The sequence below is a fragment of the Cucumis sativus genome, chromosome 7 (genome assembly GCF_000004075.3).
Source record: "Cucumis sativus cultivar 9930 chromosome 7, Cucumber_9930_V3, whole genome shotgun sequence".
In the NCBI taxonomy this organism is placed as follows: domain Eukaryota; kingdom Viridiplantae; phylum Streptophyta; class Magnoliopsida; order Cucurbitales; family Cucurbitaceae; genus Cucumis; species Cucumis sativus.
In genome coordinates, this window is record NC_026661.2 from 14,112,118 (window position 1) to 14,138,108 (window position 25,991).

The 25,991-nt window shown below is 39.4% G+C and overlaps 1 protein-coding gene across 2 annotated transcripts; it reads left to right on the plus strand.

The window, feature by feature from the left end:
- The first annotated feature begins 898 nt into the window (after positions 1–898).
- LOC101213907 lies at positions 899–25,477 on the plus strand. Of its 2 annotated transcripts, none has more exons than XM_031888532.1 (8): positions 899–1,339; positions 12,503–12,588; positions 18,032–18,371; positions 23,674–23,786; positions 23,863–24,084; positions 24,179–24,300; positions 24,546–24,673; positions 24,772–25,477. In XM_031888532.1, exons 1-8 carry the CDS (start codon positions 1,208–1,210, stop codon positions 24,829–24,831), a joined length of 1,203 nt encoding a protein of 400 aa, XP_031744392.1. In that variant the 5' UTR covers positions 899–1,207; the 3' UTR covers positions 24,832–25,477. The 2 variants fall into 2 exon arrangements, with proteins under 2 accessions (XP_031744392.1, XP_011659124.1); XM_011660822.2 differs by having other exon boundaries at positions 901–1,339; positions 24,797–25,477.
- The last annotated feature ends 514 nt before the right edge of the window (positions 25,478–25,991 follow it).

A 25,991-nucleotide genomic window follows, 5' to 3' on the forward strand; every position in this document is an offset into this window, starting at 1 on the left:
ACCATAAATCATAAGCCTATCTAACCTTTTGCTTCTTAGAGATTAATTTGAGGCCCTAATCATGTTTTGCCTTAAGCGATAAGATTCACGAGGCAAGATTGGCCTATACGATGAGACCGTTATACGACTGAAGAAATTTCAAAGTAGCTTGCATTTTATATTCTAAGCTATGCGATGAATTGCTATGGGATATGAGCTTCCTTCATCGAGAAGTAGTAACTCTCTCAATTCTTTCTTAAGTAAGCTTAGGGTAAAAGCAGCTTCAAAATTACAGACCTTCACATGTTTATAAGTCTCTTTGATGTAGTCTCCTATGCCATAATGATTATTTTGCTCGATCGGCGGTGAGAATGGTCTAATGTCAGAACGCCATGTGCCACTGTTACTTCCTTATCCTGAATTTTGATTGGAGACAAAGTTAAATCAATCACCAACTTTCTTACACAAGGATGATGTCACTACTAGAAAAATGAACTTTCTTGACGTTTGTGGTTTTAATTATTTGATGTTTTTCGAAAAAGACGTCAAAAAATGGGTGATATCAAAGATAAAACGTCAAGAATTTGTATGAAAATAAGGAGGTAGGCCTTTTTTAGCTTTCTTGATGGTTTTTAAACGTCAAGTAATATGCATTTTTTTTTATGTTTTAAAAATGTAAAGTAATATCTATTAAATTCATGAGGTTTTTAAAACATCAAGAATAATTATAAATTTGACTTTCTTGACGTCTTTTAAACATTAAGTGATATGTACTTTTCTTTGACGTTTTAAGAATATCTAGTAAGAACTATTAAATTTTTGATATTTTAAAACATCAAGAATTTGTATGAAATGTGGTAGGAAAGGTCATTTTTTGAATTTATTGATGTCTTTTAAACTTCAAGTGAGATACTTTTCGTGAAAGCATCGAGTAATATTAAACAATTAAACTTCAAGTGCAGATGGTATCGCTTCGAAAATGCCAGATGGTAGCCGTAGACGCTTCACACTCATCCCTTCTTCATGAAAACCAAATCCTTCACACCGCCCTTCCAAAGCAAAAAGGAGATTCTCACCGCTGTCCTCCGTTCTGTATGACCGTCATCCCTAACTCTTCTGCCTGCCCCGACTGTTGTGTGATGCTTCATTAAGATACGCATCCCTTCTTGACAAAAACAAGATCCCTCCATGTTGTCCTGCAAAAACAAAAACGGAATCTTGTCGTCTGATGCTTCATTCTGATACACATCCCTTCAAAATGGAATCCCTTCATGTCGTTCCCTTGACGCTTCCAACCGCTGACCTGCGTCCTTCGAACAAACCCATCGAACACTTCTCTTCTCTTACCGTAATACTAAATGTGAGTTGTTCTGTCTCTACTCTTGTTTAACTTATCTTTTTAGGACAGATCATTAGCAAAAGACTTAATGCTTAAGTTTCTTAAGCAATGATGGGATTTGGCGATTTGGGTTGATTATTCTTTTGCTAATGGGATTTCATTTGTGATTGTTTCTGATTAATTTTTATCTTGGTGCTTTAATGGCTTTCCACTAGTTTTACCCCTTTTCTTTGTTGACTTGTGGAGAAAGTTATGGAAGTCTTTTTTTTTCTTTTCTTTTTAATTAATGGATGGTGGTATTGCTGCACTCTTTATGTGAAATCTCTGTGGAAGTTTGTTCATTAGCTTCTTCAATTGCATTAACAAAATTTCTCTGGATGATGGCTCACCAATTAGTTTGTTCAACGTGTTAAAGAACAAAGCCAGATAATGATTCATATGCATATCTTTAAGCAAATGCAACAATGGTTGGGTTCATTATAGATATTTAATGATTTGTTTAGTTGGAGGGAAATTTGCGATGGGGGCTTAAAGAAACCTAATGTTGTGTAAGAATTTGTAAATCTAATGCTGCTACATTAGCTTATTAGCTTCTTGCTTCTTGGGTTTGTTCCTGTAGAGATGTTTAAGTTTGGGAATGGGATGATGGGGATGGTTATTTTGTGTTGTGGAACCTTGGTTGGAGCTAGGGAGGGATATTGTAGATGATGGTTGGTTTGTGTTTGGGAGAAGTTTTAGTAATATGGTGTTGTTAAATATTATCTACCACTATAGAAAGGATAATTGTTGGTTAAATGTTCCCTACGAGCGTGGGGACAGTTCATCGGGCTCTGTTGCCCGAATGAAGGAGCGAGTTATGGAGCTAGATAACTTCCAGAAGGATATAATAGAAATGATAAATGGCATGTCAGAGGACTTTCGAGCCACCCTGGATGTCGTTAGAAATGAAATCGTAGAGGTGAACACGAAGGTGAACCTTACGATGCGAGCGTTGGCCAATCAAGCTCCAGCTGGAGGAGCGATGGCAGTTGGCAAGATAAAGATCCCGGAACCCAAGCCCTTCTGTGGGGCAAGGGATGCAAAGGCATTGGAAAACTTTATCTTCGATATTGAACAGTACTTTAAAGCCACAAACACCGTGGCAGAGGAAGCCAAGGTGACATTGGCAACCATGCATCTATCTGAGGATGCAAAGTTATGGTGGAGGTCCCGATACATTGACATTCAGGAAGGGTGTTGTGTAATAGACACATGGGATAGTTTGAAGAGAGAACTCCGCTCGCAGTTTTTCCCTGAGAATGTCGAGATTCTGGCTCGATGAAAACTGCGGGAATTAAAGCACACTGGAAGCATTCGGGAGTATGTGAAGCAGTTTGCGGGGCTGATGTTGGACATATCTGACATGACTGAAAAGGACAAGATCTTTAGTTTTGTTGAAGGACTGAAGCCGTGGGCAAGGACTAAGCTATACGAGCAGAAGGTCCAAGACCTCGTATCAGCCTATGCGACAGCTGAACGCTTGTTTGATCTGTCTAGTGAAGTTCAAGAGACGAGACGTCAACAAAGCTCTTCACCTGGAAGAGACAGAAACAGCCGACTGAATTATCCCGAAGTTGTCAGTGGAAATAGAAGTCCCGGTAGAGACCGCAGCCTTCCCAGTCAAATACGGGGAACAACGGGCAGAGGCCCAATAATTAGAGGACATCTCACGCTTCTATCAGTTGCTACATTTGTAACGGACCACATCGGGCAAGGGAATGTCCGGATAAAGCTGCCTTCTATGCCTTCCAGGCCTCGTTAGCTGCAGACTCAGATGACACGTCGGGTCAACCAGAGAAGGAAGTTGGGCAAGAAGAAAGAGTTCAAAATGTGAGAGTGGGAGCCATAAGACTCTTGTCGTCCCTTCAAAAGAGAGCAGGGGAGACAAGTGGGCGCACGAAAGGGGGCCTAATGTATGTGGACACCTGGATCAACCAGAACCATGCAAGAAGCACTATGGTTGACTCTGGTGCAACCCATAATTTCATAACGGTGGCAGAAGCCAGACGGCTAAACCTTCATTGGAAGAAGGATACGGGAAAAATGAAGGCCGTGAATTCTACAGCTTTACCCGTAGTTGGAGTAGTAAAACGGGCGGTGATACAGTTGGGAGGATGGAGCGGTTTCGTTGACTTCGTGGTTGTAGGCATGGATGACTTTGATGTAGTTCTTGGAATGGAATTCCTTCTCGAACATCAAGTGATCATAATGCCTGCAGCCAAATGTCTGGTGATCTCGAGGTCTAACCCCACCGTTGTGCAGACAGACCTTAGGCAACCTAAAGGACTGAGAACGATCTCGACCATGCAACTGAGAGAGGACTGTGTTCGAGAAGACACAAGGTGTGTCGTGGAGAAATATGGAGATGAGAAACGTGAGAGTTTGCCCATGCCAGGATCGCCTACGGAGAATAATCATCGTATGGCACAGTCAGAGTCACCTGGACTCTGGAGACAATCAAAGAGATTGTCGAGTGCAGGTTTCGCTAGACCTGCAGGAGCTCCGTATAAAGCACAAGGCTTTTTACGTGAGGAAGAGAATTGGCGGTTGTCAGTCAGACAACCGTGTCCTGAAGCAAGCCCCGAGGAGAGGGCCAATTCTTGGGTCCATGAGCGTGACCCAACCTGTTGAAACTTACGCTGAGGCGTGTAGTCATGCATTGAGTGGTGTCCTACTACAGAATAGACACCCTATTGCATTTGAGAGTCAGAAGAAGAGTGCCACCGAGGGCAATCATACAGTGTTTGAAGAAGAAACGCTGGCCATAGCACACGATCTGAGGGACGGGAGACAGGGTTCCCATAAATCAACGTTTGTCAGAGAGATGAACAACGATGTTGCCCGCCATTTCGGTACTCGGCCGAATCTGACTTCAAATCAAGTAAGGAGACGAAGAGTCATGCTCAAACTTGATTTCGAGTCAGAACGCATAAAGAGCAACCGTGGGGTTCCACATGTGTCGGCTCGTATACAGGCCTGTCAAGCTGACGGCCCAATGCGAGACGCGTCAACAGAATCCACGAAGGAAAACTCTGTCGCTCATGATGGCAGGAGTTTGACGAAGGCCGGCAAGTTAGCGCAAAAGAACGGGGGTCGTTCGTTGGAGGCAACACAACCGAGTGTTACAGCTATGAAGAAATCATCAACTGACGGAAGTCCAACAATGAGTGTTGGTGACGGACAATATGTATTGTTGCGTCCTGTTGATTTTTCTTGTATGAAGGAGCCTCAGACTCGTAACCTTGCCAAGAAGTGGAAGCGTAGATCAGACACTGTTCGAGCCAATTTGGAGAAAGTCTCGAAGCGGCTGAGAAGATGGGCAGATGGGAAGCATCGCCCCCTGGACCTTCATGTGGAAGGTCAGGATATCGTGACGCCGCGACCTGAACTGATGCGGTTTCTAAAGATACGATGATCTTCACCACGTGAGAGCACACGAGGAATCAACAGAAGTTGAAGAAGAAGATCCATGGGGAGGATACACCAGTTCGTGATGAAGCAAAAGAGCCTCCTCATGGAAGAAGCCTGTGGAAGACGTACCAAGACCGTGAAGCGTGGAGGCAGAAGATCGAAGGATTCCAGCTTTGCCAGTCGACGGGGACGTCAACTGTTTAAGTTAGGGAGTGTGTCACGGACATATTTTTCCAAAGTGTGTTTACCTTTGGTTATATGCTCCGATTACCCCCAGTTTATCCCATCTTTACTTTGCATAACTAGTTTAGGTGTTTGCTTTCCATTCTAGGTCATAAAGCTTGGGTGTGACGTTTCGACATTTTCATATGCAAGTCTGCCAGAGAAGAAAATGTTCAAAATGTACTATAGGGGAGGCATACCAGTTGAATCCCCGCCCAAGCATTAGTTGTACTCTTTGCAAGCAACCCTTTTTCCTTGCAATTGACAGTCTTTAATGCTTATTGTAACGTCTATTTCAATGTATTTCTTTCTTTTCCGCGTTTTATAAATAAAATTTCCCTAAATCGCAAAGGAAGGTTACGACATACATCGACGTTACCCACAACTCTTGGATTTTGATCGGCTGATTTGTTCGTGATTTAGAACAAGTGCCGCACAATCGTCCGTCTCGAGGTTGAAACGCTACGATTGTGACACTTAGCACCACTAATTGAAGATTTAAAACTTTTATGGGAAAGTGGTGTTGAATGTTACAATGCTTATCAAGAAGAACTATTCAACTTAAATTCAGTTTTGTTGTGGAGAATCAATGATTTTCATGCATATAGTAACCTTAGTGGATGTTGTGTGAAAAGGTATAAGGCGTGCCTAAGGTTAAGGTATGGGAAGAAAATAACATACCTAGGACATCAAAGATTTCTAGCACCCAATCATTTGTACCGACGACAAAAGAAGTCATTCAATAGTAAAAAAGAACTTGGTACGATTGTAATAACTTGTAGAAATACAAGTTATTATATTCCTTTAGGTAGAATAATGGACCAAAAACGCGTAATAATTAAATGTATCAAAACACGTAGCTTCTATTGCAAATTCATAACTATTAAGAAATACACTTTACATAAGTCTGCATGCTTGTTTTACCTTGTTTTTGGTGTTTTAATGCATAATTAATAAGAAATGAAGAGACTAGTGAATTGCAGAGGAGCGCGTGCAAAGCCCATAAGACCTTGTCTAGCAACTACAATTTCTAAGTGAGGTGCTACGTCATCATATGTGAGGAAGATTCACAAGAAGACAAGAATGATAGTTGGAGTTGATGTAACTTGACAAGGTTGCAATCCGCACTGACATGCTTAGAAGAAGTTACCTCCTTGTATAAAGTTATCTCAAAGGTGCTTGCAACAAGACTTAAAAAAGTCCTTCCTTCGATAATTAATGATTCTCAAATGACTTTTGTGAAGGGAAGGAAAATTCTTGATGCTATTTTGATTGCTTCTGAGGCTTGACGAATGGTCTTTAAAAGGAAGAAAAGGCGTTCTTTTGAAGCTTGATCTGGAGAAAGCTTATGACAAAGTGGATTGGTCTTTTCTTGATATGGCCATGAAACTTAAAGGCTTTGGTGAGAGATGGAGGAGATGGATATGAGGCTGTTTGTCGACAACTAATTTTTCCATCATTGTCAATGACAGTGTTTTAAAAAGCGCCCTAAGGCGCGCGCCTAGGCTCAAGGCACCCATTTAGGGCTTATTTGTGAGGAAGCGTGGTGAACTCTAAAAAGCCCAGATTAAGGAAGGCGTGCCTAGGCGCAAGTCGAATTAGGCGTGGGCTTTTTTTATAACTTATGGGCTGGGCTTTAATTATAAAAAACTATTATTATCTAGGTTTTTTAAACCTATTACGTGAAAGTGAAGAAACAACCCTTCTCCTCCCGCACACAAATTTTCTTCAACACGACTCTTCATCTACTTCTTCGGTTCTTCGGTTCTGCTTCTACTTCAAAACTTTTTGCTTCCTTTTCCACCCTTCCGTTCCGGCCACCCTTCTTCTTCACACAAAACGTCAACAAATCTATTTGGTGCTGCGGCTGCCATTACTCTGTTTTTTGGTGCAAAAACAGAGGAAAAGAGAAGACAATAATATTCTGTGCTTCAGTTTTCGCCTCCTCCATTTCAGCTTTATCACCGGTGAGTATCTCGATCGTACGTTGTAAACTTCTTGCCTCCTCTTGGATTAGATTTAAATTCAATCTCACCTTTCTCCTTCATTTTCACATCCACTTTCCTCTGTAAATCTTCAATTACCCTGCCTGATTCCTCCAACAACTTAATCAATTCATTGTCTTTCATCAGATTCACATTCAAAATCTCACATTCCTTTTTTTCACTCAACAACTTCTTCCATTTTGTACATGCTTTTCAAAGAATTATTAGTTTTTATCCTTTTACTTTCATTTAACATATTGATTGCTCAGAATGGTGAAAAGAACAAATATGGATGTATGAACTTGAAATGTTTTCTATCTCTTGCATCTTTTGGCTCTATTGTCATTTGCTCTAATTTGGTTACAATTCCAATGAAACTCAAGAGGAATGAGATGAAATATAGCAGAGGATTGAGATAACTACAATCAAGTTTTGACCAAAAGTCTATATTTCATGCTAAGCATAGTGGGCTATTTTTATAGATGTCTAATTCTGAGTATCTCTCCTTTGTTGATTTGACATCTTGCATTAAATTTCATACACTACTGTGACACTTTGTTGTGTCACAGATTCATTTGGTTCTAGTGTGCAAGTTTTGGACATCTTCTTCTTCTTATACTTCTCGACTACAACTTCCTTCAATAACCCATCAAATTCAACCTTCATCCCATCCCTCTCACAACACACTCCCCTCCAATCCTCCATTTATAACAGCTTCATCCCATCCATAGATAGCTTCTGTTTTTTTTTCTTCTTATAACAGCTGCTATTTTAAATAGCTTCTGTTTTTTTTTTTTTTTTTGATAACTTAGATCATAGATGGCTGATGAAAGTTCGAGGAAAGATCCGGCATGGAAATATGGTCAATTGCAAAATGACCAAGATATAAATACGTTTGTCTGTGGGTATATAGAATGAAACAATACCTCGTTGGTGGTTATAGAAATGTCACCGCCTGTACAAAATGTCCGGATCACGTGAAGGAAGAAATTAAAGAGTACATGTCCAAGAAAAAAGAGATTAAAGAACAAAAAAATCTGATTGTGGACATTGATGTAAAAGATTACGGTATTGAGGATGAAAATGAAGGGAGTGTTAGTGTAAACAACATAGTAACACCAAGGGGCCCGAGCTTGAAGAAACCAAGGCAAAAGGGTCCAATGGATGCATTTTTTACTCCTAATCCAGAAACTGTGGTTCAAAATAGAAAGGACAAAGGAAAACAAACTTCATTGAATGTGGCATACAAGAAGGAAATGAGAGAGCACACCATCCAAAGAATTGCTCGATGGTTTTATGATGCAAGAGTGCCTCTGAATGCTTGCACATATGATAGTTTTGCCCTTATGATTGAGTCAATTGGGCAATTCGGTCCTGGATTGTAACCACCATCTTATCATGAGTTAAGAGTTCCATGTTTGAAGAAGGAATTAGAAGCAACAAATGAGTTGATGAGTAACTATAAGGCAAAGTGGGCCAAGGTTGGATGCACCGTTACGGTTGATGGATGGACCAATAGAAGAAATAGGACATTAATTAACTTTTTAGTTAACAGTCCTAAAGGCACCATGTTTATTGAGTCCATCAATGCTTCATCTTATGTGAAAAATGGAAAGAAGATATTCGAGTTACTTGATAATTTTGTGGACCGAATTGGAGAAGTGAATGCTGTACAAGTAGTTACCGATAGTGCCTCAGCAAATGTGATGGCAGGTAAGAATGTGGACTACTTACAAGTTATAACTTTAATTTGTTAGATTTATTTGAGTTCTACGTTAAATGTGTACTTATTTTCTTTGTTAATAGGGAGATTGTTAGAAGCAAAGCGACCACAGTTAATATGGTCTCCGTGTGCCGCTCATTGCTCAGATTTGATGTTGGAGGATATATATAAGATCTCGAATATTCGCAAAGCATTGAAAAGAGGCATGGAGATTAGCAATTTCATATATGTTCGTCCTAATTGTTAAACACGATGCGACGTTTTACTAACCAAAGGAGTTAGTTAGACCAACTAAGACTCATTTTGCTACTGCCTGCATTACATTATTGAGTATACATCGTCAAAAGAATAATCTGAGGAAGATGTTTACTCCATTTGGATGACGATTCTGTGGAGGATGATGAGTTGGTATTTGACGATGATTCTTTGTTTCTAGAGCTGCCGGAGCAAAAGAACCATCATTCTATTCTAGAGCCAGTACCTCTAGAGCAAAGACTAATGTTTCATGTTCATCCTCGTCTACCATGCAACGCAAACAAGTAAATTTAGATGACTTCGATTTGGAAGAAGAAGATACTGATGGCTATAAGTCTAACGAAGGAGTGAATGAAGACGATGATTAATTTAGTGATGATGAGTTTGATCTTTAGGGATGAATTTTTATTTTGATTGTTGACTTGTTGAATACTGAGTAGTTTTCTATTGTGTTTTGTTGTTTAGACTACTTATATTTTATACATTGCCGCTCTGCTATGTGTGTATATATATATATTTTCTTTTCTTTTTATATATAGTGGGCCTTATAAAAAAAAGCTCGCACCTTTTTTCACGCCTTGTGCCTAGGCTCCAGAGGACCAATGCGCCTTAGTGCGCCTTGAACCTTTAAAAACACTGGTCAATGGTAGGCCTAGAGGAAAGATTCTTGCTAAAAGGGGCATTCGTCAAGGTGATCCTCTTGCCCCTTTTCTTTTTACGATTGTGGGAGATGCTTTAAGCTGGCTTATTCACTACTGTAATGAGAAAAGGAGTTTAAGAGGCTTCCATTTTGAAAACTTGCCAGATGATTTAACCACCTTCAGTATGCAGATGACACTCTTCTTTTTTCTTTCTGGGAGGATGGAAACTTGGAGATTGGTGGAAGGTGATCAATATCTTTCTTATGGGAGCCAATTTATCCCTTAATAGATCCAAAACGTCCCTGCGCGATATTAACCTTAATAGTGGTGACTTGGCTCCTTATAGTAACTCTATGGGGTGCTCGGTTGATTGTCTTCCCTTTAACTACTTGGGCTTTTCTATTGGAGGGGGTCGTAATAGAAAAGAGATGTGGAATACCCTTGAAGAGCGATTCAGGTATAAAATCGACAGGTGGAGGAATGTGTCCCTCTCTAAAGGGGGTAGGCTAACTCTGGTGCAATCAGTTCTCAATAGTTTTCCTTTTTATTCATTCTCCCTTGCTCAAGCTCCGGTTGGTGTTATCAATAGATTGTAAAAGATGATCATGAATTTTGTTTGGACAGGAGGGTCTTACTAATTTGATTGCCCACCTCGTCAAATGGGATTGTACTTCCCCCCAAATTTGTTATGGTGGTCTTTGGATTGGTTCGTTTAGGCAAAAGAACACTGCTCTCCTCACTAAATGGTTTTGGAGGTTTAGCAAGGAAGAAGCCTCCTTATGGAGGTGTTCAATTGTGGCCATTTACGACTTAGAGGAGAATGGGTGGTCTACTAAAGATCTTAACAGGGGAAATCTTACAGATTATGGGCTAGTATTTTGAAGCAAAAGAGACCTTTAAATTTTCAGCTTTTGTGCTGGGAAAAGGGACCAAAATCAGAATTTGGAAGGACAATTGGTGTGGCGTGGAGCCACTTGCAGAAAAATTCCCTAACTTGTTCTCCTTGTCATTGAATAAGGATGCTTATGTGGCTGAATGTTGGTGTATTGTTACTCATTCGTGGAACTTGGGTCTTAAAAGAAATATGCTCGATAACGAGATTGGCAATGTGGCCTCAATTGTAGAAATTCTTCATTCTTCGACCCCCTCAGATGGATGATAGTCTTAAATGGACTCCTAATGTTAATGACAGCTTTACTATGAAATCTACTTTTCTCGATTTAACCAAGAGATCCCCCTCCATTGCTGTTCCTTTGATTCGTCATATTTGGAAGACTAAAATTCCGAAAAAGGTGAAAATTTTCTTATGGTCGCTCGCTTACAGAAGCCTTTAACACTCATGAGAAGCTACAAAAAAAATTTCAGTACACTATGCTTAGCCCCTCGATGTGTTGCCTTTTCTTCAAAGAAGAGGAGACCTTGGACCATTTATTTTTGCACTCTCTTTACTAAGAAAGCTTGGAACACTTTGTTTAGAATCTTTGATTTGGAGCTTTGTCTTCCTAGTAAGGTTGATACTTGGATGATTGAAGGGCTCAACATTAGAGGTTATAGCCCGAAAGGAAATATCTTATGGAAATGTGCTACTCGGTCCCTTTTGTGGTGCATTTGAAAAGAAAGGAATAGTAGAATTTTTGAAGATAACTATAATTCTTTTGATTCTTTTTGGATTGTGTTGCAACACACAACTTCTTGGTGGAGTACGAATTACACCAAACACTTTTGTAATTATAGCCTTTCAATGATATTCAACAATTGGAAGGCCGTCATTTTTTTAGTTTCTTCTGGAGAGGGCCGTCTTGTTCCTTGTTCCTTGCCCCTAGGTTGTTCTTTTTTGTTATATGAATACACATGTTTCTTATAAAGAAAAAAGTTCTTACTTCGGGAGGTGGAATGTTCGGAGGTGGTCCCTAGACCTTGTTAGGGGGTTTTGTTGTCATTCCTTCTTTAACTTTTTATCTTCTAGACTCACTCAGTTGACTACTTCTGGGGCTTTAGCTTTCTCCTTATGGAAATAAAGTTCCCTAAAAGGTTAAGGTTTTTGTTTGGTAGGTTTTATTGGGGAGAGTAAGTATTGTGGATTGATTCCCAAGGCATTTCTCCTTTTTCTTGCATCCAAAATTGTGCATTCTCTGCAGGACCTCGAAGACATTCTTAAGGTTTGGGTAATTTGTTATGGAAGTGTCAGCTTGGTTCCTTTAGAGTTGGTGGCAGAGCTTTATTTGGGTCATGGGGCTCAGAATAGGGATGGTTGTTCTTTGTTGAAGGAGGTGGTTTTGACTTTTGAGCACTCCTTTCAGGGATAAGGTTATGAATATGATGTTTCTGCAAGGACTAAGGAGTTCCTTGGCTATTCTGCGGGGTATTTGGTTGGAGTTTAATAATAGAACAGAGATGTGGAAAAATCTAGTGAGGAAGTTTTGGGAGTGGGCGAGGCTTAATGCTTCTATTTGGGTGTCGTTAGTCTTGGACTTCCGTCCTTTGGGGGTTTGTTTTTTGTGTGCCCTTGTATTCTTTCATTTTCTCAATGAATGTTTGGTTCTTACCCAAAAAAAAGGAAAAAAGTGGAAGTTTATTGAAGTTATTAAAAACTTTTAACATCTAAACAGCTAGCTATTTAAAGGCTACGAGCCAGCATTAAACTACATAACAACTAGCATACTAATTGACTAATTAATCACCTGCGGCCTTCTTAACAACCTTACATGGCTGCTGTACATGTAAATGCAAAAAGGAAACTGCAGACAACAGCAAAGGAAACAGCCCGGATAAGAGAGAATTCTACATCAATAATGGGGAGGGAGATAACGGGGATCACACTATTGACATTTTATTGTGAAGCATACTTTCACTTCTGCAGTTTATTTGGTTCTGAGACTGTCAATAATGGTCATTTTAAACACTGCAGGTTGATATTTGTCAGAAATGTGGAGATAGAGGCTTTGTTGAGGCTTTAAATTTTTGTAATGAATGTCAGACTTATCCTATCCATCGGTATGCATTGCTGATAATTGACTTTGTATATTTTATCTTTATATTAAATCTTGCTTATAATCGGTTTTATGTGATTGTTGAATATATAATACTATCTAATGTCTTTTTATACTCTTGTGGTCAATTGCCATCATCTTGTGTGTTTGGCATGAGATTTACATTATAATAATCATCCCACATTTTGTTTTGTTGAAGGCAAAACGCATGAAGTATTGTCCTACTTAGGGAAGAGAGATGTACATATATATATATATTTAAATGTAATTGTATTATAAATGGAGGATCGTGTAGGTTATAGAATTATATGAAGTACATAATTGATAGAATAGCATTTTTCAATGATAAGATAGGAATGACTGATTTTTGCTCAATGCACTAAAAGGTAAATCTTTCCTTGGCCCACCAACTGTGTTCTAGGTGGCAAACTCCACCTCGTCATTGATGGGTGGCTTTAAGAAAATTGATGTGAGTTTGAACAACTTACGTATTACAACAGTATGTTCTAAAAGAAATTAAGACATCGATTCAAAATGGTTATGCTCATTAAAGTATGCACAAATCAAGGGAGTCCTAGAAGAATTAGGCGGCGCACTCGGACATCTCAACTAGGTTGACACCTCATAGCGTCAAACATCATATTCCGAGTACAACCATAATCAAAACAATACAGAAACAATAATAAAAGCATCCAGCTTAGTACAAAGGTCCAGAAAACAATATGGGACCAGAAGAAACAACATCAAGAAACTAGGGGGGCAAAAACAATCTAAAACAAGGGACAATCCTTCAAGGCTCCAAATAGCAGTAGAGGGCTTCAGTTTACTTCTTTAGTCTACTTCTTTACTGCTCTCTTTGTATAAATCTCTTGTACTTTGAGTTCATCATATTAATAAAGAAGTCTTTGTCTCCGTTTAAAAAAATTAAAGTATGCACAAATGAATATAAAGCGCTCCATCAATGAAGTAATGAATTGCATAAATGGACTATCCCCCTTGTGGTTCTAGGAAAACGGACTCTAATTTAAGTTAATTACAAATTGACAGTGAAGAATGATGGCATGTAGCCAGATCATTTCATCCCATTCTCTTATTTCCTTTCTAACCATATAGTACTAAAGTCTAAATTTAGTATGAAAACAAGAGAAGTTTGATTGTAGTCACGATGATTGTAAATTTTAATGAATGGAGTCAAGCTTTTAAAAAGCCCTCCCGGGCATGTTCCTAGGTGCTAGGCTCAAGTCTTGGCACCCAAAATAAGGTGCTCACTAGGCACGTGCCTTTTGTGAAGCCATAAAGTCCAAAGCCTTGGCCCTTGGGGTGTTTTCGTTTTTTTAAATGGTTATAAATCAAGGTTTCCTTTCTTTATTATCTGAAAAAAATAGCTTGTATGCAGAATTCCTTGGCTTCTGGGTTTTTTCTTTATTTCATCTTTTTGCTTTTCAAATTCGGTTCAACTATGATTTCTCTTCTTAATGTAGTATTTTTATATATAGTTCACCTCACAAAAAATGCATACGTTTTCTTTTGCCTTGCACTTATGCCCCAAAAGATTTGTGCACCTCAAGCTTTTAGAAAACACTGATTGGAGTATAACAATTATGTTGTTTTACTAAATTCTTGGATCCATCATTTCAGGTCATGAGGCACTTATTATTAGCAAGCTGTTCTCTGGCCTCATTAATTCATTTTTTATGGAAAGGAATATAAGTAATGTCATTAAAACTTTAGATAAGTCGCAACACTTTGTGTTGTTGGCACATTTTGGTGCATTTCATTAGGTTTTGTGTTTTTTTTATAAATACCCTTCATGTTTTTATATTGAACGATGGGGCTTTTTTTTTTTTGTAATTTAGATCCTTTTTCTCTTTATTGTGTTGAACTTTCTATCTTTTGTTGACTCTTCTTTCATTCATCTTAATGAAAGCTAGTGTTTTTGTTAGAAATCGTGGTTTTCCTTCTGGTACTCGGGTTTCCATATAAATTTGTGTGTTCTTTGTCTCTACTTTCAATACGGTATCAGGTGGACATTGAACAAACCCTTGTCTTCATCCACGGCCTGTAGTGTCCCCCACATGTCAATTCATGTGCTGCCACCTAATTCCCACCGGTCATAACCTCTTTTACAGTTAAATCTATATGTCCTGCCACCCACCGACCTTAGTTATCATCCCGATGTTAGGAACCCTAAAATTTATTCAATATTTGAGGTTGGTGAATCTGCGGCACATTCTAACCTTAACGTGCAAGCTTCCTCTTTTTCTTCGGGAATAACTCAATAGAAACTGAAAGGGCTTTGACAACGGATTGCAGCAATTGAGGCTACCCTAGGGATTATTATGAGAATCCAATAACCTTGTTCCCCACTTTATCCTCTTCCTATGGTGAGAATGCTAGTCCAACCACACTTGGCGCTATTGTCCAGTCAGGTATACCTTAGTCCTTTAGTCTCATTAGTAGTGATGGTAAGAATCCTTGGATCTTGGACTCTGGTGCCACAAATCATTTAACCGATTCCTCTGAACACTTTGTGTCCTACATTTTGTGTGCTGGGAATGAGAAGATAAGGATTGTTGATGGCTCCTTGGCTCCCATTGCCGGGTAAGGGTAGATCTCTCTTTTTGACGGGTTCTCATTACACAATGTGTTGTATGTGCCACAAATTTCATATAATCTTCTGTCAATTAGCAAGATTACTTGTGAATTAAATTGCAAAGCAACGATCTTACCTGATTCTATTTCTTTTCAGGATCTGAGCTCAAGGAGGATGATTGGCACTACTCGACACAATAGGGGTCTTTACTTGCTTGATAATGATGCCTTCTCTAGTAGCATTTCTAGGACGAGTCTTTTATCTTCCCAACCCATAGAAACACAATTCAATACAAAGATTACAACCCCTAAGCTAAACAACATTGAGTCTTGTTTTACTCGCAACCCTATAAGCCAACCCGACCTTTTACTCTTATCCATAGTGATATTTGGAGACCATCGAAGGTCACTACGTTCTCTGGGAAATGATGGTTTATGACCTTTATTGATGATCATAGTCATTTTACTTGGGTTTTTCTGATTTTCGACGAATCCGAAGTTACCTCCACATTTGGGGATTTCTATCACACCATAGAAACACAATTCAATACAAAGATTACAATCCTACAGAGTTCTTATCCTCCGAAGGCATTGCCCACTAAAGTTCTCATGTCTACACGCCCCCAACAAAATGGGGTAGCCGAGCACAAAACCTGTCACCTTTTGGAAGTTGCTTGTTCTCTTATGTTGTCTACTTCCGTTCCTTCCTATATTTGGGCCGATATTGTTCTCACTGTAGCTCATCTCCAAATGTCTTCTCGTGTCCTACATCTCTAGACCCCCTTAGAGTGTCTTAAAGAGTTATATCCCTCTACCCGCCTCATTCTAACGTTCTTTTTCGGTTATTCGGGTACACCGCGAATGTTCATAACTATGACCCTAACCCATCTAAGTTTACCTCTCGGGCTCAGACATGTGTTTTTGTTGGTTACCCTTTACATCAACTAGGCTATAAATGCTTTTTTCTGTATTCTCGTAAGAACTTTGTCTTCATGGATGTTACCTTTCTTGGTATGCTGGAGTGTCGTCTTGCTAATACTCCCATTGAATTCAACTATAAACTGGAAAATTTAGATGATGAAGTTTCTAGTTGATAAAGAACAATATTAGTGTCTTGTGGGTAAGTTGATTTACTTGTCCCATACTCGACCAGATATTTCCTTTGCTGTGAGTGCTGTGAACTAGTTCATGCCGGCTCCCTATGAGGAACACATGGAGGCTGTAAACAGAATACTGATATACTTAAAAATGACTTCTAGTAAAGGATTGATGTTCAGAAAGATGGACTGGAAAACTATTAAGGGTTATCTGATTTAGACTGAATAGGGTCTACCGTGATAGGAAATCTACCTCCGATTATTGTATCTTTGTATGGGCAGTCTTGTAACTTGGCGGAGTAAGAAGTAAGGCGTCGTAGCTAGAAGCAGTGCTGAGGTCGAGTAAAGGGCTATGAGTTTGGGGTTATGTGAGGAAATTTGGATCCAAAAAATTGTTTGATTTTCACTAGAATTGTGAGATAACAGTGAAATTATTTTATGATAACAAGGTAGCCATTAGCATCGCCAACCATCCAGCTCAACATGATAGAACTAAACATGTTGAGATTGATTGACATTTCATTAAAGAACGGTTGGACAATGGTAGCATATGCACATTCCGTACATTCCTTCGAGTCAACAAGTTGCTGATGTCCTCACAAAGGGACTTCTCAGACAAACCTTTGACTTTTGTGTTAGCTAGTTGGGTCTCATTTGTTTGTAACGGAGACAAAAACTTCTTTATTAATATGAACTCAAAGTACAAGAGATTTATACAAAAAGAGTAATAAAGAAGTTATAATCAAACGAGTTCTAAAGGGATCAAGAGGTGCACTCGGACATCTTAACTATGTCCCAACTTGAGGGGGAGTGTTAGAAATAGTGGGCTTGGGCCTTGATGAAAGCCCAAGGGTAGTTAAGATTTACCTTGCCCTAGTTTTTTATTCTTTTAATTAGGCTCGTGTTGCCTATAATTTTTTTTCCTTTTGTATCTTTATGATTATCAAAAAATAATAAGAAGAAAAATATTGTGGTTTTTCTCCTGATACTTGGGTTTTCATGTAAATTTGTGTGTTTTATTTCTACTTTCAAGAGTTTTAAATATTGAGTAAAATAGAAGAAGAAGAAAGAAAGAACGTGAGAGAGTGATGCAATGGAGATTTCTCAAGCAGACATGCTGCCTAAAACTACCTTAGTGTATGTGCTCCATAAGTGGATATGAAAAAGATTATGTTAGGATTCTTCCACCTAAAACTCAGAAAATCCCAACAAAATAGAGAAACAGACAAGGTACTCTATCACGATTTATTGAATGGAATTCAACCAAAGTGTCTGAGCACGAATATCAACCCAAGAACATGAAAAGAGAAATAACAAGCATCAACAACAAAGGAAATAAAATATATGCCTCCAGCACCTTCGAGAAGGCTGGGTTCTTCTCCCTTAAAATCCTACAGCAACTTTCTCTAAAATAAAACCTACTTTTGGCAATCCCAAAACATTCTTTAAATACTAACACCTCAGATGGGCCCCTTAATTATTATTCTCCTCTGCAATAATATCCTTAGGTGCTGCTTACTGTTGCATTTGTAGGTATGGATGATCGGAGGCCAAACGGATTGTTTCTTATGGTTTAGTCAATTTGTTTTCCGAAAAGCCAGAAAATCTAAATGTCAATTGAAAAATTTTCTTTGCTTATGCTAACTATGTGTAGCTAAATGATTGTCTGAATTGCGGTTGTTGTAAATTTAATTAGAAAATAAATATCTAATTAGTTTTGCCCTTTCAACCTTCACCCTTGGTCTTTTTACTATGCAGCTATTGCCTAGATGAACTGCCAAAATATTTGGATGAGTATGTTCCTTGGCTTTGTGAAGATTGTGAGGCAGCAATTTTGCCAACAATAAACTCTGAAGTTAAATTAAAAAAGAAAAAGCAGGTCAAACAACTCAAGAAGAAAAAGAAGAAAAAGAAGAAACAGAAGAAAATTAAGGGGAATGATGATTGTGATAAGAGTAGTTATTCTCTTCAACTACCTGAGGCACATTGCAGTGAGAACAAGAATGAGTCAACACCTGGAAGGCTAGGAGAGCCAGTACTCGAAGATGGGGCTGTTAGACCTCCTATCACACACACCTACAAACGCAAGGGTAAAAAGGTGATGGTTCAAGAAGGCAGCTCAGCCAAATGAATTAAATGAAAATAATATTTGGGTGTGGGGCCCGCCTGGGGAGAGAGGTATTTAAGGAATGTTTTTAGGGATAGGTGAGGTAGGTTTTATTTTTTGTAAAAAGCTGCGGTGAGAGCTTTTAGGGAGAAAACCAGCTTCTCGAATTGTTGGGGTGTTGTTCTACTGTTTTCTTACTATTGCCTTACTATATTTACCTTCTCTGTTTAAACTATCGTAGTGAACGGTTCTTGTTGGTTTATATCTATATACAAAGAACTACATAATATCATTTCTGCATCCGTATTGCGTTGGGTTTTTCTGAGTGCAGGGAAGTGTCTTAACAAAGTGGTATCAGAGCCGCAAACATCCTGGGAAGGACACGAGCAATGGCACAAAAACAGTGGGAGGAGAGATTGGAAATGAGTGAGAAAGAGATCTGGGAACTAAAAGAAATGATACTCAGTATGCATAAGAGTATAGAAAATCTGACGGAAGAAGTGAAGGAAAGTAGTCGATCCAAGCATAGAGAAGAATCGTGTGCCTCGGAGGGTTCTGGGCTTAAAAAGAAAGGAAAGGAGGGAGAGACGGACATGAACTCAGTTTTCACTGGAGGATCATCGGATCGAAGTAAATACAAGAAGTTAGAGATGCCTATCATCACAGGTGATAATTCAGAATCATGGGTCTATAGGGCAGAGCATTATTTTGATATCAATGAGTTGGCTGACGAGGAGAAAGTGAAAGTAGCCGTGATCAGCTTTGGTCAAGACGAAGTAAACTGGTTCCGCTGGAGTAATAATCGGAAGACAGTTACGTCTTGGGAGGATCTCAAGAGAAGGATGTTCGAACACTTCAAGACTCCCAGTGGAGGAAGTTTGGGGGCTCGTCTCATTCGGATTAAACAAGATGGATCTTACCCCGATTATTTAAAGAAATTCCTGAACTATTCGGCGTCGTTACCGAAGATGGCGGAGAGCGTCCTCATCGATGCATTTGTCACAGGTTTGGAGACGAATCTACAAGCCGAAGTATTAAGTCGTCATCCAGTTACTTTGGAGGACTGTATGCGTGAAGCCCAAATGGTGAGTGATCGTGACTTGGCAATTAAGTTAGCCCTAAATGAATGTGGGAGTTATGGGCCAAGGCCATCTGAAGCCCAAACCCAGATGGAAAAGAAAAAAACGACGATAAATGCTGAAAAAAAAAGAAGGAAAAATCAGCGAATACGTAATGAAGCAAGTATCGATTCCAATTAAGGGAAATTATTCAAGAGGAGAACCGTCGGTGAAACGCCTATCGGATAGCGAATTCCAAGCAAGGCTAGACAAGGGGCTTTGTTTTCGATGTAACGAAAAATATTCACCAGGACACCGGTGCAAGGGCAAAACGAATCGCGAGCTGATGTTTTTTATTGCGAATGAGGAAGAAGAATTGGAAGATGTCAACGGGAAGGAGGAAGCCGAACTGGAAATTGTTGAACTCGTAACCCTAGAAATCAAGGGGGGACAGAAATAGCGCTTCGCACCATCTTGGGGTTTACATCAAAAGATACAATGAAACTCTGAGGGACGATGAAGGGAAGAGAAGTAATTGTCCTCATTGATAGTGGCGCAACACACAATTTCATCCATGAAGGAGTGGTTAATGAACTAAACTTACCCGTGGAGGAAAAAACTAAATTCGGAGTGACTATTGGCGACGGAACTGCACTGGAGGGAAATGGGATTTGCAAGAGAGTCGAGGTTAAGCTGCCGGAGTTAACAATTGTGGCAGATTTCTTAGCGATCAAACTGGGTACAATTGATGTGGTTTTGGGAATGCAGTGGCTCAGCACGACTGGATTCATGGGGGTTCGTTGGACGACGATGACAATGATGTTCATGGCAGGAACCACGCAGGTGGTTTTAAAAGGGGATCCGTCCCTTACAAAAACTGAATGTTCCTTAAAGACGATCTCTGAGACGTGGGAAATGGAGGACCATGGATTTTTGTTGGAATTCCAGAAAATTGAAATTGAAGAAAATAATGAGGAAGACAGTGAAAGGGAGGAAGAGGGGGATGAAGCAAATTTACCTATGATTCGCAAGCTGTTGCATAGGTTCAAGGGGCTGTTCGAGATGCCGAAAGAATTACCTCCAAAAAGGGCAGTAGATCATCGAATTCTGACTATCGACGGGCAAAAACCCATCAATGTGAGCCCTTACAAGTACGGGTACATACAGAAAGAAGAGATAGAGAAACTGGTGACGAAAATGCTTCAAGCGGGAATTATCCGGCCAAGCCGAAGCCCATATTCCAGTCCGGTATTGCTAGTAAGGAAACGCGATGGTGGGTGGAGATTTTGTGTAGACTACTGTAAATTGAATCAGGTGACTGTCTCCGATAAATTTCCCATTCCCGTAATCGAAGAACTGCTAGATGAGTTACATGGTGTTGAAGTTTTTTCCAAGCTGGATTTGCGTTCGGGGTATCACCAAATTCGGATGAAGGAGGAGGATGTTGAAAAAACCGCGTTTCGCACTCACGAAGGGCATTATGAATTTCTAGTTATGCCTTTCGGGTTAACCAATGCGCCGGCCACTTTTCAGTCCCTAATGAATCAAATTTTCAGGCCCTTCCTAAGACGGTTTGTGTTGGTCTTCTTCGACGATATCCTGATCTATAGTACTGATATTACCGAACATGAGAAGCACTTGGGAATGGTGTTCAACGTAATGAAAGACAACCAGTTATTTGCCAATGAAAAGAAATGCGTAATAGGGCACTCACGAGTCAATTATTTGGGACACTGGATCTCTAAAAAAGGTGTAGAAGCGGATGGGGAAAATGTGAAAGCAATGGTAAACTGGCCCCAACCCAAAGATGTTTCTGAATTAAGGGGATTCCTCGGCCTCACGGGATATTATCGAAGATTTGTCAAAGGATATGGGAACATTGCTGCTCCCCTGACCAAATTGTTGCAAAAAAATGGGTTCAATTGGAACGAAGATGCCACAGAAGCTTTCGAGTCTCTGAAACAAGCAATGATCTCGGTACCGGTCTTAGCACTCCCCGATTTTTCCTTACCATTTAACATTGAAACGGACACCTCAGGCGTAGGGCTGGGACAGTTTTATCACAGAATGGCCAACCAATAGCGTATTTCAGCCAGAAATTATCTCTGAGAGCACAAGCAAAGTCTATTTACGAAAGGGAACTGATGGCAGTGGTAATGGCGGTGCAAAAATGGCGTCATTATTTGTTAGGGAGGAAATTTACCGTACTGTCAGACTAGAAGGCACTAAAATTTTTGATTGAACAGAGGGAGGTCCAACCCCAATTTCAGAGATGGTTGACTAAATTATTGGGTTATGATTTTGAAATTTTGTACCAACCCGGGCTGTTGAATAAAGCAGCAGACGCACTATCCCGCATGAACCCTACTGTGGAATTAAATACTTTAATCTCTCCGGGGCTGCTAGATGTTGAGACGGTGATGGAAGAAGTTAAAAGCGATGAGGAATTACAAGGAATAATTGTAGTCCTGAAGGAAAATCCAGAAGGGAAAGCAAACTATCAGTGGGTATCAGACAATTTGCTCTACAAGGGAAGGTTAGTCTTGTCGAAAACCTCTTCTCTTATTCCAGCCTTACTCCATACTTTCCACGATTCAGTGTTAGGGGGTCATTCGGGGTTTCTCAGAACATACAAGCGTATGAATGGAGAGATACATTGGGTGGGCATGAAAAATGACGTAAAGAAATATGTCGAACAGTGTGAAACATGCCAAAGAAATAAAACAGAAGCACTCTCCCCAGCTGGATTATTACAGCCCCTACCTTTACCCAACTTAATCCTCGAAGACTGGACGATGGACTTCATAGAAGGGTTGCCTAAGGCGGGAGGTTTCGATAGTATCATGGTGGTGGTTGACCGACTAAGTAAAATGGCTCACTTCATTACCTTGAAGCACCCATTTACGGCAAAGCAAGTTGCTGAAAAATTTATTGAAGAAATTATTAGCAAACATGGGATTCCAAACTCAATAGTAACGGACCGGGACAAAGTCTTCTTAAGCCACTTTTGGAAAGAATTATTTATAGCCATGGGGGCTTCACTGAAAAGAAGTACTGCATTTCACCCTCAAACGGATGGGCAGACTGAGCGGGTGAACCGATGCCTCGAAACGTATCTACGCTGTTTCTGTAACGAACAGCCTATGAAGTGGCATAAATGCATCCCTTGGGCTGAATTGTGGTATAACACCACCTTTCACTCGTCGGCAAAAACAACCCTGTTTCAAATTGTGTATGGGCGCCCCCCACCTCCACTGATTATGTATGGGGATCGAAAGACCAATAATAACAGTGTAGAACAATTATTAAAAGAAAGGGATCTGGTTATTAGTGCATTAAAGGAGAATTTGCTGACAGCCCAGAATAGATTGAAGAAACAAGCATATCTAAGGCGTCGGGAACTGAAATTCAAAGTGGGAGATGAGGTTTATTTGAAATTACGACCTTACAGACAGCGATCCTTAGCTAAAAAACGCTGCGAGAAGTGAGCTCCCAAGTTTTATGGGCCCTATCGTATAATGGAGGAAATTGGGGAAGTAGCGTATCGTTTGGACCTCCCACCTGAGGCAATGATCCATAACGTGTTCCATATTTCACAGCTGAAACTTAAGTTGGTAAAATACAACACGTACATCACCTACCACCTGCATTGACTGAAGATTTTGAGCTGCAAGTGGAACCGGAAGCAGTGCTGGGAGTTCGCTGGAACAGCGAGATGGGAGCTAATGATTGGTTGGTGAAATGGAAGGGGCTACATGACAGTGAAGCGACTTGGGAATCTGTTTATGCGATGAACCAACAGTATCCTTCGTTTCACCTTGAAGACAAGGTGAGTTTTGAGCCCGACGGTATTGTTAGACCTCCTATCATACACACCTACAAACGCAAGGGTAAAAAGATGATGGTTCAAGAAGGCAGCTCAGCCAATTGAATTAAATGAAAAGAATATTTTGGTGTGGGGCCCGCCTGGGGAGAGAGGTATTAAGGAATGTTTTTAGGGATTGGTGAGGTAGGTTTTATATTTTGTAAAAAGCTGCGGTGAGAACTTTTAGGGAGAAAACCAGCTTCTCGAATTGCTGGGGGTGTTCTACTGTTTTCTTACTGTTGCCTTACTATATTTACCTTCTCTGTTTGAACTATCATAGTGAACGGTTCTTGTTGGTTTATATCCATATACAAAGAACTACATAATATCATTTCTGCATCCTTATTGCGTTGGGTTTTTCTGAGTGCAGGGAAGTGTCTTAACAGGGGCCAATCACGGTCAAGTTGCTACATCATCTGATATGTGTAATTCTACAAGGCTCAACTGTTATGTTGCACAACCTATAGTAGATCCAGTGTGGAGGTAAGAGGTTTTTGCTATATCTATTTTTATTTTTAATTTGCAAAATGAAGTACAATTCAAATTTTGGTCATGACAGGGGAACTTTAAAATTTTGGAACCGAAGTTCTGGCAAAGTTTGTGTACTTGTTGCTCATATGTCTAGCTTAGCATGTTCAAAAGTGTACGAGGAGGCAAAAATGTTACCTGTGTTACTTTCCGCTGAATTATTTCGTAGATGTGATGTATGGCCTAGAGGATTTCAGAAATTGGGGCCAACTGATCAAAATATTGCTCTATATTTCTTTCCAGATGGGGAAAGGTGATGAGTTTTATGCTCCTACATTTTATTTTTGTCTGTCTGTCTGTCTGCCTACTGCTTCAATTTATGAACTTATTACTTTTTTTCGCGGCAGCCAAAAGGCATTTGATCTTCTGGTTAATGCAATGATGTCCCAGGACCTAGCCATGAAGGCTGTGTTGAAGAATGCAGAGCTATTAGTTTTTACTTCCTCCATGTTACCAATGAGATATTGGAGTAAGGCCACGTATAAATTTTTTATAATTCGGTTTGTGGATTCAATCTTTGTAAATTGAATTACTTCGAGTTTCCTTTTCACTGGAGACAGTAATCGTTTTTTTTACGATTTTTGGGGTGAGAAGGAGAACATCTATCTGAATGCATGTTTTCTGATTTGCTCTGAACTTCTCATGCGATTCACATAGCATGTCATTCCAGGTTTTTGTATGGCTATATTGAAAGCACTGAAATATCATGTGCAGGATTTCAAACAAAGTACTATTTGTGGGGCGTCTTTCGTGGAAAGCAAACTGCAAAACCAAGAAATGTTGTCGCTTCTGAGGAGAGAACTTTTGCCGAGTCAACTTGTATGCAAGGCCCTATAAGTCCCGTAAGTCCTTTAAGCAACACCAGTACTCTTCATTCTGGTTCACTCTCTCCTCGATCATGACTTGTTGAAATCAGTACTATGTCTCTAAGTGGATGTAGATTCGAACTCTGCAATTGATTTCAGGACCAATATACTTCCAGTTGCTGACGGAAGGATGATGCCTAAGAATTTAGACGTGAGGTTGGAAATGGTGGGAGCTCACAAAGTTCTCTCACGCTTTAAGTTTGAAACAATTTTGGAGGATCAGTAGATTGTCTTTCTTTACCGGTGTTAGATGTACATTGTTCCGCCCCGACCTCGGCTCTTATGAGGCTATTTCAGTAACTTTCCATTGGTTTCTTCACAGCTCCAATGCCATAATGCTAAGGAAAGCGAAGTGACTAAGTACTTTCACCTTAACACCGAAGGCCAATCATAGTTAGGAGAACTGCCTCCCTTTATTAGTCTTTTGTGGTCTTTTGTTGGGGATGGCTTTTGTATTGTGGCTTTGGTCTTACCTCTTCGTTGATGATATGTGGATACAACAAAACAAAGCTTAACATGAATCTCTAACCTTAGTGTAAAAAAAAACCTTCTTAAACTTAATATCTAACCTATTTTTGAGTCAGATGTGTGAATAATCCATGTCAAGTTGTTGATTGGTGAGTTAGCTGAGGATTATGAAGGGGAGTATTGTTCTTGTATTTATGTTTTTATTTAGTTTAGTGGCAAATATGTTGCATTTTTCACATCTTGAACATGTGAGAATAAACCCTAATGGTGAAGGATATTTGTTTTATTGTTATGGCAAACTAGTTTTTAACATGTGAGATTTGCATTGGGTGAGATTCACGCAACTTGCTACTGAGTTATTCGAGAGGACCTTGTGTTCATGTCCCTTAAGCGTACATATTGACATCTACCTTAGCTTGATTTTAGTATTTATAACAATTGTGCCTAAAGTATTCTGTAAATATAATACAATACAAAAAAAAAAAAAAAGATTGTAAATATAAAAGAATTAGATTTAGTTCTCAAAATCTGTGAATAGTAAACTATATGGAGGTTATTGGTGATAGATTATGTTAGTTGAATCTATCACATAGATTGACATTTTTTTTTACATATTTGCAATTACTTATAAAGGTTAAATTCTAAAAGATGTTTTGTATTTTGCATAAAAAAAAATTACTTCTAAACTATCAAAAGTTAAAAAATTAAAATTGCTGTTAAAATTAAATAAATGCTTCAGAAATACTATTTTTGTTAGTTTGGGATGAAAACTATTAAATTTTTGTTAACAAACAAATTATTATTATTGAATGTTTCATAGATACTT